Genomic DNA, 13,509 nt, shown 5'->3' on the forward strand with positions numbered 1-13,509 from the left:
TCACAAAGGGGAACTAACCCTGTATATCTTTACAACTACAGCACAGTCCTTCCCATCTACTCCCCAACCACATACAGAATTCTTCCTTCTATACATGATGGTGTAATGAAGAACTGGGCAGCAGGGTCAATGCAGTTGGAGAGTAGTGATGGGCGAATTTGGGACGTTTCACAGAAAAAATTCTGCGAAACGGCCCTGGCATCTAGTTTTTTGGACGCTGGAATTTATTTCGCGGGATTGTTCTGCAAATTTGCGCCTGGCAAATAAATTCATCCATCACTATTGGAGAGGTCAATATAGTGGACTGTGCATGGAGCTAGAAGTTATTACATGATCATATTAGTCTCTTTATACTGTTATTAACCCTGTACCAGCATTATTTATTCCTTTTAAAGTAATTGTTCACTTTTGGGTTAACTTTTAGTAAGATGTAGAGAGTGTTATTTTGAGACAATTTGCAATTGGTTTTCATTTTTTATTATTTGTGGTTTTTGAGTTATTTAGATTTTTATTCAGCAGTTCTCCAGTTTGTAATTTCAGCAAATCTGGTTGCTAGGGTCCAAATTGCCCTACCAACCATGCATTGATTTGAGTGAGATAAATATAACTAAGAGAGGCCTGAATAGAAAAATGAGTAATAAAAAGTAGTAATAACAATAAATTTGTAGCCTTTAAAAGCATTTTTTTTAGATGGGGTCAGTGACCCCCATTTGAAAGCTGTAAAGAGAGAAGAAGTCAAATAATTCAAAAAGCATACAAAATAAATAATGAAAACCAATTGAAAAGTTGGTTAGAAATGGTCATTCTAGAAGATACTACAAGTTAATGTAATGGTGACCCACTCCTTTAATGCTTTGCTTAAGAAAAGTGGGCATCTACATAGTATTGGTTCTTCCATTGTTTCCTCAGTGTTAGGATCTTAGTTAGTTAGTGCATCTCCATAGAGTATCTTTTATCCATCTGCACTGCAATATACTGGTAGTTAAAGGAATTTCAGCATTCAGCATATACATTGGATTAACTCTTCTACTGCATACAGATAACTGTAGGATGGCTCCCGATACCTTGTGGAAATTGGTGAGTGTAGGTGTGATGCTTCCAGAGCTCCTATTCCATTGAAACTTTGCTGGAAGGATTTTTGGCTTTTTAAACTTACCAGCAATATATATATATATGTAAAGCACTGGATATGTTACAGTTAAGATACTCAAGCTTGTTCATACTAATTTGGAATTCTGGTGAATCAGACATGTTTAACAATAAGTAAACAGGGGTAATACAAGGGTGTAACCACATAGGAAGCAGAACCTGTGACTGCCGGGGGGCGCAGGAGGTATAGGGGGCCCACGAGACCCTAATTAATGAGAATTTTCAGCATATATTGGTAAAACAGAACAACCTCTAGATATGTTGGGGGCCCTAAAATTAATGTGCTGTGGGGCCCACTAACATCCAGTTACCCCACTGCCTCTTAGCACATGAAGAACACAGACTAGAATATTGTATTATTTTATGTAGAAAGTCCTTCTTATATCTTGTAGTACAGGTATCGGACCTGTTATCCAGAATGCTCGGGAACCTGGGGTTTTCCGTTTTTCCGGATCATTCTCTAATTTGGCTTTTCATGCCTTAAGTCTACTATAAAATCATGTAAACATTAAATAAACCCAGCAGGATTGTTTTGCGTCCAATAAGGATTAATTCTATCTTAGTTGGGATAAAGTACAAGCTACTGTTTTATTATTACAGAGAAAAAGCAAATGATTTTTTAAAAATTTGGATTATTAGATTATAATGAAGTCTATGGGAGAAGGCCTTTCTGTAATTCGGAGCTTTCTGGATAATGAGTTTCCGGATAATGGATCCCATACCTGTAGTAACATCTGATATGGATTTTTCTTTGAAATATATTTCCACACACATTTATAAAATATAGCTGCACCATGGCCTGACCTTGAGGCTTGAGTTACTAAGCAGTCTAATGGTTGAATGGTGGGGGCTGATGTGGGATGCCAGTCACTCATGTCTCTGTACAGTAATGTTGGAAGCTGCTGCTGACTTTTTCCATGTTTATAAGGGCACAGGAAGGTTATTTATTGCATCATTTAAAAAAATAAAAAATAAAGCTGAAACTGAAGTTTAAGCTAAGCAATCCTGATTTAAAAAGTATCTTTGCAGTGGTAAATGTGTCTCTTATAACCAAGTATGAGTATTGCTGAATATTAAAGAAATATTATTTCTTTAATATTTAATATATCAAAGGTGGGTAGCTTTAAATGTGGGACACAGAATTGTACAATGATCAGACACCTTAATTTCTACATTAAAGGCAATAAGTATAAAATCAGGGGACACTTCACTTATATTTCTACATTTGTTGTACAGTATATTGGCTAGAATTTGGAATGTGCCATATTCAGTACTTGGGTCACACTCTTTGGGAATAAAGGGATACTCAACACAAACATAACTTAAAAGTAAGTAAACATAATTTCAAGAAACTTTGCTATATACATCTGTTATTAAATATGCAGACTTTTCATGATTTTTAATGGTTTGGAACAGTTCCTTAAGCCTAGCCTCCTGCTCTCCTGCTGATCTGTCTGACTACTTTGCTGAGCTGGCTGACTACTGTTACTTTGTATAAGCAGCATGCATCCTCCAAACCCCACAATTCCCAGCACACATGATTTCAATAAGGAAAGGAACATGACAGTGCAATGCATTGTGGGTTATGTAGTCCCTGCATGCGGTCTGTAAACTGTGGAGAAGTTGTTACAATTTGTAACATCAGTGTTTAGTCCCTCCTTCCCTGCCAGGATTTCAAATAATGCAGAAAGAGAGAACTGTTAAACAGCTGGATTTCAGCATAGAAAATGGCATTTATTCATACTTTTTGAAGAAACAGGTAACTGTGATGGGTATATTAGGGGTTTTTCGTGTTATGTGGGCCTCTGTATAAAATTTTGGTTTGTAAGCCAGAGTTCTCCTTTTATATTACCCATACAAGAACACGTTGCAAAAGAGAAAAGACAAAAAGAGACATCTGTGTCTGCTCTAATGGTGACAGTCTGCTTAGGGTTCAGGTGGTAGATATAATTACCTATAAGAGGGGTTGATCTTACCAAATTTCTAGACTGTCGCAAGGTGTTTTGGCTGTTTAAACATCAGAATAAAGTCCTAAGAGGAGTAAATAAAAGTTGGGATGTTGCCTGTTTTGTAAGATTTGTTGACCGAAAGATTTTATCCAGCTGCCTATTTTTAAGGAACATTTGAATCTAGAAATTGTCTTGAACTATCCCTTTAATCTGTTATTGAATAAAGGTTTTATTTTACAATTAAACCACAGAGGTGTGGAAGCTACACCACAGCACAAGTACATTCAGCCTGGCTAGCGTAGCACTGAATAAGTTACATATAAGGCTGATTTTGAATGTGGGAATTCTTTACAGAGCGCTAGTACATTTTTGGAACACAAACAAGCCATAAAAGAGAACATTTACAGGTGAAATTAGAGCTCACCACAGAAAAACTCACCCACTTTCTGTTAATTCCTATTTGATTTTTAGAAGCGTATTTTTCAAATAGGGTTGCCACCTGTCCGGTTTTGACTCAGACAGCCCATCTTTTTGAAGGGCTGTCTGTGTCAAAACTGCCTGCCCGGTTTTCTAAATTAGAAAAAGCAGGCCGAACTCTCTGAGATAGGCACTTATTTAATATATAAATGATTTTCTATTAAACTTAAGGTATAAAGATCCAAATTACGGAAAGATCCATTATATGGCAAACCCCAGGTCCTGAGAATTTTGGATAACAGGTCCCATACCAGTTTATTATACTGTATATAATAATTCAGGAATCTCCTCTTATAGAGCTTGGGCTGAATTCAAACTACTAAATTATTCTGTGTTTTCCACCGCTTTTGCCTGTTTTCAGCTATTCTCAGAAACTAAAATAGTTGTTATTTGCATTAAGGTGAAGATCTTTTTTCAGTATCTGTATTTGTGAAGCTGCTTGTGTACAAGTATCTTTGTTTAATTGTGGAATATTGGGGGATATCATTTAGATTTCTGAACATAATTGTGTGCAAGCATACTGTAATGTCCTATAATACTATGCATTTGCATATTCCTCTAATCTTTTTACATCTTCATAGCATATGTGAAAAAAATTATTATCTTTTTTTTTAAACATGGATTAGCTAAAAATCAGCTTTGTAAATGCCAGATTTCAGACAATGTTCAATTTGTCAATGTGTCAATGAGATGAAAAAGCTCAATAGCATATTGTTTTTGCATCACATGTACTTTGTCAACATATTTTGACTCGATCAAGTGATCCAGTTTGTTTGTCCCATGTTACAAGGAAGAAGAGCCGATGTACTTCCTGTTGACTAACAATCACCATATGCAGTTTAAGGCATTGACACACAGGATTCTCAGTATGGATTAACGTCCTGGGGGCCACACAGATGGCAGAAGGCTCTACAAAGAATTCTTGTCAGTCCATGTAGCCTGTTTTGATTCCACTTGTATAAAATGTGTATTTATTCAAAAATGTAAGGCTTTCCATAGCACCACCTTACCTTGAGATCCTGGAAACTGCTCGGGAGAACAATAGAGGGCTGTTTTGTTTGCCTGGTATCACAGGCAAACAAAACAGATATTTTTGTATAAACAGATTATTTTTTAAATAAAATGATGGGAATATCAGGGTAGATAACAAGGGGTAATGTTAGTCTTGGTTCTGTAGACATCTAGAAACATATGTAGCATTGATCTATGTACATTAAACACTATGTATACACAAGGTTGGACTGGAGCCTTCGGGGCCCACCAGGGCTGCAAACGAAGGGCCCTCCTCCCAGTCCCCGGGGCCCCCTCCGACCTCCGATTACCTGGTCAGGACACAGCCTGCTCTGCGCGCATGCATGAACATGGCACACTCTGTGTGCAGGCTTGTTTCTTCATGCGGCAGCCGGGGGGGGGCAGGCATATGAGGGCCGGGCCCACCGGGGTTTTTCCCGGTGTCCTGCTGGCCCAATCCAACACTGTGTATATAAAGTAATACATTTTTTGCTCTACAGGCCCTAACAGCATAACAATTAACCTAGAATAGAGCATTAAAAACCCCATACTTTACTGTCAGCAATTCTTTTTAAACTCTGACACATTTTAACAGATCTTTTATTTTATTCTGAGTTTATTCTTTTAAAGGTTTCACTAAAAGGTGTAATAATGCATAAAAACAAATAGATGTATGACAGGGTCTTTTATAGCATTTACACAGCAAATTATTAGTACTGTTCCTCAACAGTGTATTTAACAGCACTGAAAGACATTTTATAATTTTGTCAGCAGCAATCATATCAAAACTGCAAAAATGTTATGGCATGACTAACTCATTGTAAATCAGTTGGTGCCGTGAGTGTAAATAAGGGGCTAAATTGTTCATACATGGGCATTCTTAATGGAGTTGGCATCCTGTTGACTTCAGTATAAGGCCAGAACCATTGACTCCATGACTGATAACTGCTTGTTCAAATGTATGGAATGGAAAGTCCCATTAGGCATCATGCCATATGAAAGGGAATAGGATCCAGTTATTGGCCTTGGGGTCAAATAATGAATTAATCCCAATTTGGTCCAACACTTGGGTGACCAAATGGCATACTGACCAATGGTTAGGCTTCTATTTTCCATATCAGGGACCCTGAAAGGACTAGGGCTTACATATTGTCCCTCTTTGTCAAATTTCATTTTTTGGGAGTTCTTTGAAGATTGATTCATTTGTTAACCACTTCTGTTTACAGTGAAGGGTAATGATTTCAGGGAAAAAAGGAAACTGTTGATGCAGTATTATAGTCATAGGAAAAAAATCTAGTTTAATGAATTCACAATCACATATGTAGTCAATTTTTTTTTAAAAATGTAAGGTATAATTAAAATAAAAGAATCCACATGTATCAGCATTGAACACCGTCATAGTAACAGAGAGCAATGCAGAAAGAATTTCCTGAAAAGTAATTTGTTTTGTCCTAAAAGCTTATAGTTGTCTAATTCATAATTTACTCCCCCCCCCCCCAGATGTCTCCAATTCTAGTTTGTGTGCATCTATTTGAGTGGTAACAATTTTCTGTTTCTTTCACGTGTCTGAATATGCTTTCCGTTTGGGAATGGTAATAATTTCCAAACACTCATGGGGATATTTCTTTAAAAGGAAGCAGAGAAAATTATTATGGGGCTGGGGGCTACATAGTTTAGTTATGGGTTCCAGTAACATCCAGCTATTGTGTTGAAATGGTCTAGAAACAAATCCATTTTTAAAGCAGCTGTGAGAATCATGTGGATCTTTCTTTTATCAATTTGGTAAATAGTCTTCTATGTGCACATAGTTTTAGTATTATTTTTGTTGCTTTGACAGCTTGCATTGCCTTCTCTTAAATATTCTATATCATGTTTATGTACTGTATACTATAGTAATCCTCTTTATTGATTTTACACTGGTTAAGAGCATTCTTTATATTTGACAATGAAACAAACATGAGTGCGAAACAGCTAACTAATCCTGACACTCCTGATCTCAATAAGGTTACACTGCTTTAAATATTATTGAGAAAGCTGTTAAACTAATAAAAATACCAGAAGGTATTCTAGATGAAATTATTTTTTGAATAACTTAAACTACCCCTTAAACCTCTCTTTGTTGTCTTACCACATTGACAGGTCATTCAGACCTTACATGCAAGTTAAAAAACTTATCAATATGAATTAGGCTAAAAATATAAGATGATAGATGATTTATTTAAATGTAATATACCCAACAAAGTTCCTTTCGATCCAAAGGTGAGGGATCAATTAGTAATCAATTACAATAGGTATTACATAAGTCAGAATGAAAAATATTCTCGCCACAATCAATCAGTTACTGGGCACTGCCTCTTCAAAGAACGGGTGGTCAAAGCCGAAAAATATCTACAAAACAAAGTAAAGGAAGGGCCTGCTCCCCTAGTGCAATATTCTTTAAAAAGTATACTGTACCTTTATTAGGAATAAAATACACTTACAGATTTGCAGGCATCAAAAGCTCATCAATTGATAATATGAAGATTCAAACCCAACGTGTTTCATCACCAAAGTGACTTGCTCAGGGGTACACAACAATCAGCATCCATCATGAACAAAGACCTGCTTTGGTGTTCAAAACATCCACTTCACTATTCAAAAGATGATCTAATAAAGATATACTTTTTAAAGGAGATTGCACTAGGGGAGCACGCCCTTCCTTTTTTCCAGACCTTACATGCCCCATACTAGCAACAAAAATAGACATACATACATACATATTGATTTAAAACTTTAAAAATGTGAGTTTAGAGCTTAATAGATAAAAACTCACCCATAGTCTAAATTCATTCCTATGTGATTTTTAGAACCTTATTTATCAAATGGTGAGTTCCAACTTTCACTGCTGTTGACTTCTACATGACCTCGACAGGTTTGAGATGGCGTATTTTTGGATTTTTATCAGCTTTGTGGTATAATACATCTCTAAAAATTTGAGTTTTTATTTTTCCAGAAATTGCAGTTTAAGAAATGTGCCCCTTGATAAATCTAAAATTTTTAGAGCTTTTTTTTTTAAAAAAATGAGAAAACCATGGATTTTTAGAGATTTGTGATAAAAATCAAATTGGATTGTTAGTAAATGGGTCCTTTAGTCTTTCTATTACATACAATACAGGTATGTGACCTGTTATCCAGAATGCTCGGGACCTTGGGTTTTCCAGATAACAGATCTTTCCCATCAATTGGATCTTCATACCTTAAGTTTACTAAAATAAGATTTAAAAATAAATTAAACCCAGTAGGATTGTTTTGCCTTGAATAAGGATTAATTATATCTTAGTTTGGATCAAGTACAAAGCACTGTTTTATATTTACAGAGACAAAAATGTGGATTATTTGGATAAAATAATAATGAAGACTATAGGAGACAGACTTTCCGCAATCTGGGGCTTTCTGGATAACGGGTTTCCGGATAATAAATGTATGTGTAATTGTAAAAGCATCTGAAAAGCTCATGTGGCATGGTATGGGCCCTGTCATGCCATATCAAATGATATATAAATATATATATATATATATATATATATATATATATATATATATATATATATATATAATATTTGCAGTACCATGATTTAACAAAACATATTCTCTTTGTACCTAAGGGTTATTTACACAGATTCCTTTTGTCTGCTGTCTTTACAAATGATTTGTCGTAGGCCTAGAAGTCTCTTAACGCACAAATATGCTGACGGCATCATCATTTACTCAAGAAACTCAGCTTGAAATCTCATTACAACTGGATTTCCCTAGTGAAAAATGGGATAGCTGCTAATAAACTGTTACTGCACATACTTAACACTACACTTCGGCAATGAGTAGCGATGGGCGAATAAAATCACCAGGTACAAGTTCCCGCGTTTTACCGCCAGGCTGTTGTCAGAATAATCACGCGCATAAAAATTGTCGCTTGTCAGAATTATTCAGATTCCCATTGACTTTAATGCATTTGGACAAAATAGGAGCGCGTATAAAAATTGACGCGGTCATCGAAAATGACGCGCGTCTAAAAATTTTGACGCCCATTGACTTCAATGCCTTTTGCAAATTTTTCACCGGGACAAATTCGCCGAATCACTACCAATGAGTAAATGTCATCAAATCCTACCATTTTGTTCTTCTAGACCGATTAAAACCTAATACTAATCTAACATTACTTACATGCTTTAAACACCTGAGAGTAAGCCTTCACCTAGGTTTTGGTGATACTATTGATTGACTGCCAACCAAATTAGTTTGGAGTACTTCATGCAGCATTAAGTATGTGTATTCTATTTATTTTGTTAATAAGGCCATTTTTTCACATCTGTAATTCAGTTTAGCAAACTCAACGGGGCCCATTTACTTCGAGTGAAGGAATGGAGGAAAATTAGTTTGAATTCCGCATGGTCTAAAATATGGCTACTTCGACCATCGAATGGGCTACTTCGACCTCCGACTACGACCTTCGAATCAAACGATTTGAACTAACAATCGTTCGACTATTCGACCATTCGATAGTTGAAGTACAGTCTCTTTAAAAATTGCTTCGACCCCCTAGTTCGCCACCTAAAACCTACCGAGGCCAATGTTAGCCTATGGGGAAGGTCCCCATAGGTTTCCTAATAATTTCCTGATCGAAGGAATATCCTTCGATCGATGGATTAAAATCCTTCAAATCATTCAATTAGAAGGATTTAATCGCTCGATCAAATGATTATTCCTTCGATCATTCGATCTTAAAAATAGCGCAAAATCCTTCGACTTCGATATTCGAAGTCGAAGGATTTTACTTTGACGGTCGAATATCGAGGATTAATTAACCCTCGATATTCGACCCTAGGTAAATGTGCCCCAACATGTTGTATTAAGCTGCTCTCAATGCATTCTTTGTTCACTGTGACAATAATCTGTAGCCCACAGAAACCCCCTTTATGTCTAAAAGGAGTTAAAATGTGGGTGCATACTCTGTTACTATGCTCCCTATTATTGAAATAAATTACCCAAATCTGTCAAGTCCTCCAACAACTTCAAATCATTCACATCATCTGTTTCCTAGCAACTGTAGAGAACGTTTAGCTGTGTATTGGCTTTGCTTTGTGTGCATTTTGATTTGTGTTTATTTTGTTGTTTCTCCGTGGAAAATGTTTTTTGATATATTGGAGCAGGAAGTCCCCCATTTAAAGCATCCAAATACAATGACGCTGGTAAAACAATATAAGAATATTATTTATATATTATATATAAAGAGTTTTATCTGATTATTTAATGTAGTATATAATTTTATAGTTTTATCTTATATCATTTTTATCTTATTTAATGTAGTGTACCATTTTATCTTATATCTAAAGCTGGTGGTATGTTATCCATTCATAGGTAAATACAATAGGGCCCTAGAATCAAAGTTAGGGTGGCACGAACATGATAAGCACAGAAAAAAAGCTAAATTTAGTGAGAAGAGCTAATTCATGCAGAATATGATGCATATAGGTGGATACTTAAAGTGGAGTAAGAAACTGGTTGTCCGGGAGGCTACAGAAGTTTTGGGGGTTAAGAGAAGCAATAAAATTAGCCCTGTGCTGGGGAGTCCTTGGCCATTTAGCAATGTCTACATTTATATTATATCGGAAAGGCCATGGATGTTTCCTAATTCACAACAAGTAAGCAGCTGTAGAGACACAGAGATGCTGGATAGTGCTCAGAATATTAAATCAGTGGTGTGTGCCACCTGAATACAAATACATTTCCTCATTTTTCACAAACAATGAAATGCTGGCTTAGCACTGAGGGATAAAAGGCGCACATTCAGCAAACTGGCAGATAGAAGGCAATCTGCGATAATCTTATTATCTTGCAAAGCAATTTACATTTTTGGTGCAAATAATTTAAAATGTTTCTGCATACTATAAACCATCAAAATATAGATTGGAATAAGGAATTTCCTGTGTAGTAGTGAACAATTTGCTTATTTTATGTTCCTTTTTTTTTTTAATGAACCAGCTATGGAAATGCCATCGGCTTCTACTCGCTGTAGCACTTTACCAGAAGGTTTTATAGCAGAAGAATAAGTGGTGGCTGGATTTCATTAATAAATAAAGAGTCATATTCTTGATACTCTCACTACACTTGCCACTGGGGTAGGAATATATTATAATAACAAGTTGTAGCCTTGAGCGACATCACTATGTTATGCTATGGAGAATGGAGAAAAATCTTTGAAAAACCCAATAAAAATGATTAAAAAAAAAAAAACCTTATGTGAAGGGGACTGTAGTGGCTTTAACGTTATAACCCATAGCAAGGGTGGGCCCAAGTCCATAGCCTTATTTTATTAACCCCTGTGCTCCCACATCCCTTTTCTTGGTGTCTAAAAGATAAAACATTGCTCTTCCAACCCGACCCACACCAGACCTGTCAAATGTCACACAGTCAGTGTGATAGTCACACATTTAGACTTGTACACACGCTCTATTGTGCAAGAGAGGAGAAAGTCACTCAGTTTTCACATCCCTGCTTCATCAGCACCCACATTGCCCAAATAATTCACTTGGCATTAGTGATGGGTGAATTTATTCTCCAGGCATGAATTCGTGAAACTGAGGCAAAAACTTGCCGCAAGGGAAAAAAATTGGCGCGTGTAAGTGAACGTCAAAATTATTCAGACACCCATTGACTTTTGGACAAAATACCCAACGCATTTGGACAAAATAGCCGCGTGTATAAAAATTGTCGCTCGTGTAAAAATTGTCGGGCATCAGAATTAATAGAAACGCCCATTGGCGTTTTGCAAATTTTTTGCTGTTTCACTTATTTTTTAACTATGCAAAACGGGACAGATTTGCCCATCAATACTTGGCATATCTTGTTTCTGTAACGGAGATCTATAAACTGACTATTCTCATGTTAAGACAACTTTAGAAAAAAGAACACCCCTTATATCAAAATATTTTGATATAAGGGGGGTTCTTTTTTCTAAAGTTGTTTTAAAGGAAAACTATACCCCCCAAACACTTAAGCAACAGATAGTTTACATCATATTAAGTGGCATATTAAAGAATCTTACAAAACTGATATATATATATATATATTTAAGTAAATATTGCCCTTTTCTATCTCTTGCCTTGAACCACTATTTCATGATGGTCTGTGTGCTGCCTCAGAGATCACCTGACCAGAAACAACTCTAAGGGGCAGATTTATCAAGGGTCGAATTTCGAAGTACAAAAAAAATATATAATATATTTTATTTGTACAATATGATTATGTACTTTTGGTAAACTATTACAGTACTATGTTGGCAGTACATTTGTGCCAGCTGCATATATTTAGTAAGAAGTTTTCATTTAGATCCAGTAGTAGATCTTCCCTTATTATTTAGAAAATGCATGTATAGGATATGTAAATGCATTTCTGTTGAACAATAAAAGCTTAAAAGCCACACTGAAGTTATTGCTCATAAAAAGAGCACTGTATTATATAAAATGTATTTGCACCTAATGCTCTTTGATTTGCTTTTGTGATTTAATTTTTTTTTTTATAAATAACATTTTCACCTTGCATCTTCTTTTGTCTCGTTTAAAGGTTGCTTTGAATGCTGCATAAAATGCCTTGGGGGAATTCCCTATGCATCATTGATTGCTACTATTCTGCTGTACGCTGGGGTTGCACTGTTCTGCGGCTGTGGTCATGAGGCCCTCACTGGCACTGTCAACATCCTTCAGACTTATTTTGAAATGGCAAGAACTGCTGGGGACACACTTGACGTCTTTACCATGTGAGTCATAATCTCGAAAAATGCCTAATGCCAAACACGTGCCGTGTTATTTATAATCCTCCTGAATTGCGGTAACTAAAGTGCACAGCAACTGGCTGATCACATTACATGTCAATTCTTACGCACTTTTTCTAATGTGTTACTAAAGAATTTACGAAATGAAAAACCTTTTGCGTTGTCTTCTAGTTTTGGGAAGGTAACTATATTGTGGGGCTAACCTGTGGTCTCATAGCAGATAAAGTCGTGCTGCAGCTGTTACTGTACCTTCCCTGATTCTTGGAAATAAAGAGAAGAGTAGGAGTTTTTATGCTATAATCTGTGCAATTAAGTTTGAGTGCAACAAGAGTTGCAGCCTGTAGATCACTGATGGCTTGTATTTAATATAGAGTTCCATCAACCAAGAGACTGCTCCCACCACGTAAACATACGTATAGGTTAATGTTTGAATTATGATGGTAATTGCTTGTCTCATATTCTTAGAGTAACTGTAGGAATCAGTAACCCTTTGGTCTGATAATAGGGCAAAATCAACTTCTTTACAACCAATAAAAGGAACAGTAACACCAAAAAAATTAAAAGCATTTGACAGTAATTAACATATGATATACTGTTAGCATGCACTGGTAAAATCTGTGTGTTTGCTTTAGAAAGAATACTATCGTTTTTATTAATAAGCTGCTGTGTAGCCATGGGGGCAGTCGTTCAAGATGGAAAAAAAAGGAGAAAAAGCACAGTTTACATAGCACATTACAGATAATCCCTGTCCAATACAATGGTGTTTTGTCTGTTATCTGCTATGTAAACTGTGCCTTTTTCCATCTTGAATGGCTGTTCCCATGGCTACACAGCAGCTTGTTTATATAAAGTATAGTAGTCTTTCTGAAATTAACACACCAGTGCAGGGCAACAGTACATTATGGGGCAGATTTACATAGGGTCGAATATATATCCTTCGACTATGAATATCGAAGTCGAAGGATTTACCGCAATTCCTACGATCGAAGGAAAAATCGTTCGATCAAACGATTAAATCCTTTGAATCGAACGATTCGAAGGATTTTAATCCATCGCTCGAAGGATTTTCCTTCGATCAGAAAATTGTTAGGAAGCCTATGGGGACCTTCCCCATAG

At 36.2% G+C, this 13,509-nt stretch overlaps 1 protein-coding gene across 2 annotated transcripts in view; it reads left to right on the forward strand.

Moving 5' to 3' along the window:
- Positions 1–13,509, forward strand: part of gpm6a.L (glycoprotein M6A L homeolog) — a 90,956-nt gene that overhangs the window by 46,833 nt on the left and 30,614 nt on the right. The window contains exons 1-2 of one of the 2 annotated variants that reach the window (XM_041567106.1): positions 4,411–4,499; positions 12,186–12,378. In XM_041567106.1, coding sequence (XP_041423040.1) covers positions 4,472–4,499; positions 12,186–12,378 — 221 coding nt within the window. In that variant the 5' untranslated portion in view covers positions 4,411–4,471. Of the gene's footprint in view, positions 1–4,410; positions 4,500–12,185; positions 12,379–13,509 lie in introns of those variants that run through there. The other variant, NM_001087635.1, reaches the window with a different exon arrangement.

This window comes from Xenopus laevis, chromosome 1L (assembly GCF_017654675.1).
Source record: "Xenopus laevis strain J_2021 chromosome 1L, Xenopus_laevis_v10.1, whole genome shotgun sequence".
Classification (NCBI taxonomy): domain Eukaryota; kingdom Metazoa; phylum Chordata; class Amphibia; order Anura; family Pipidae; genus Xenopus; species Xenopus laevis.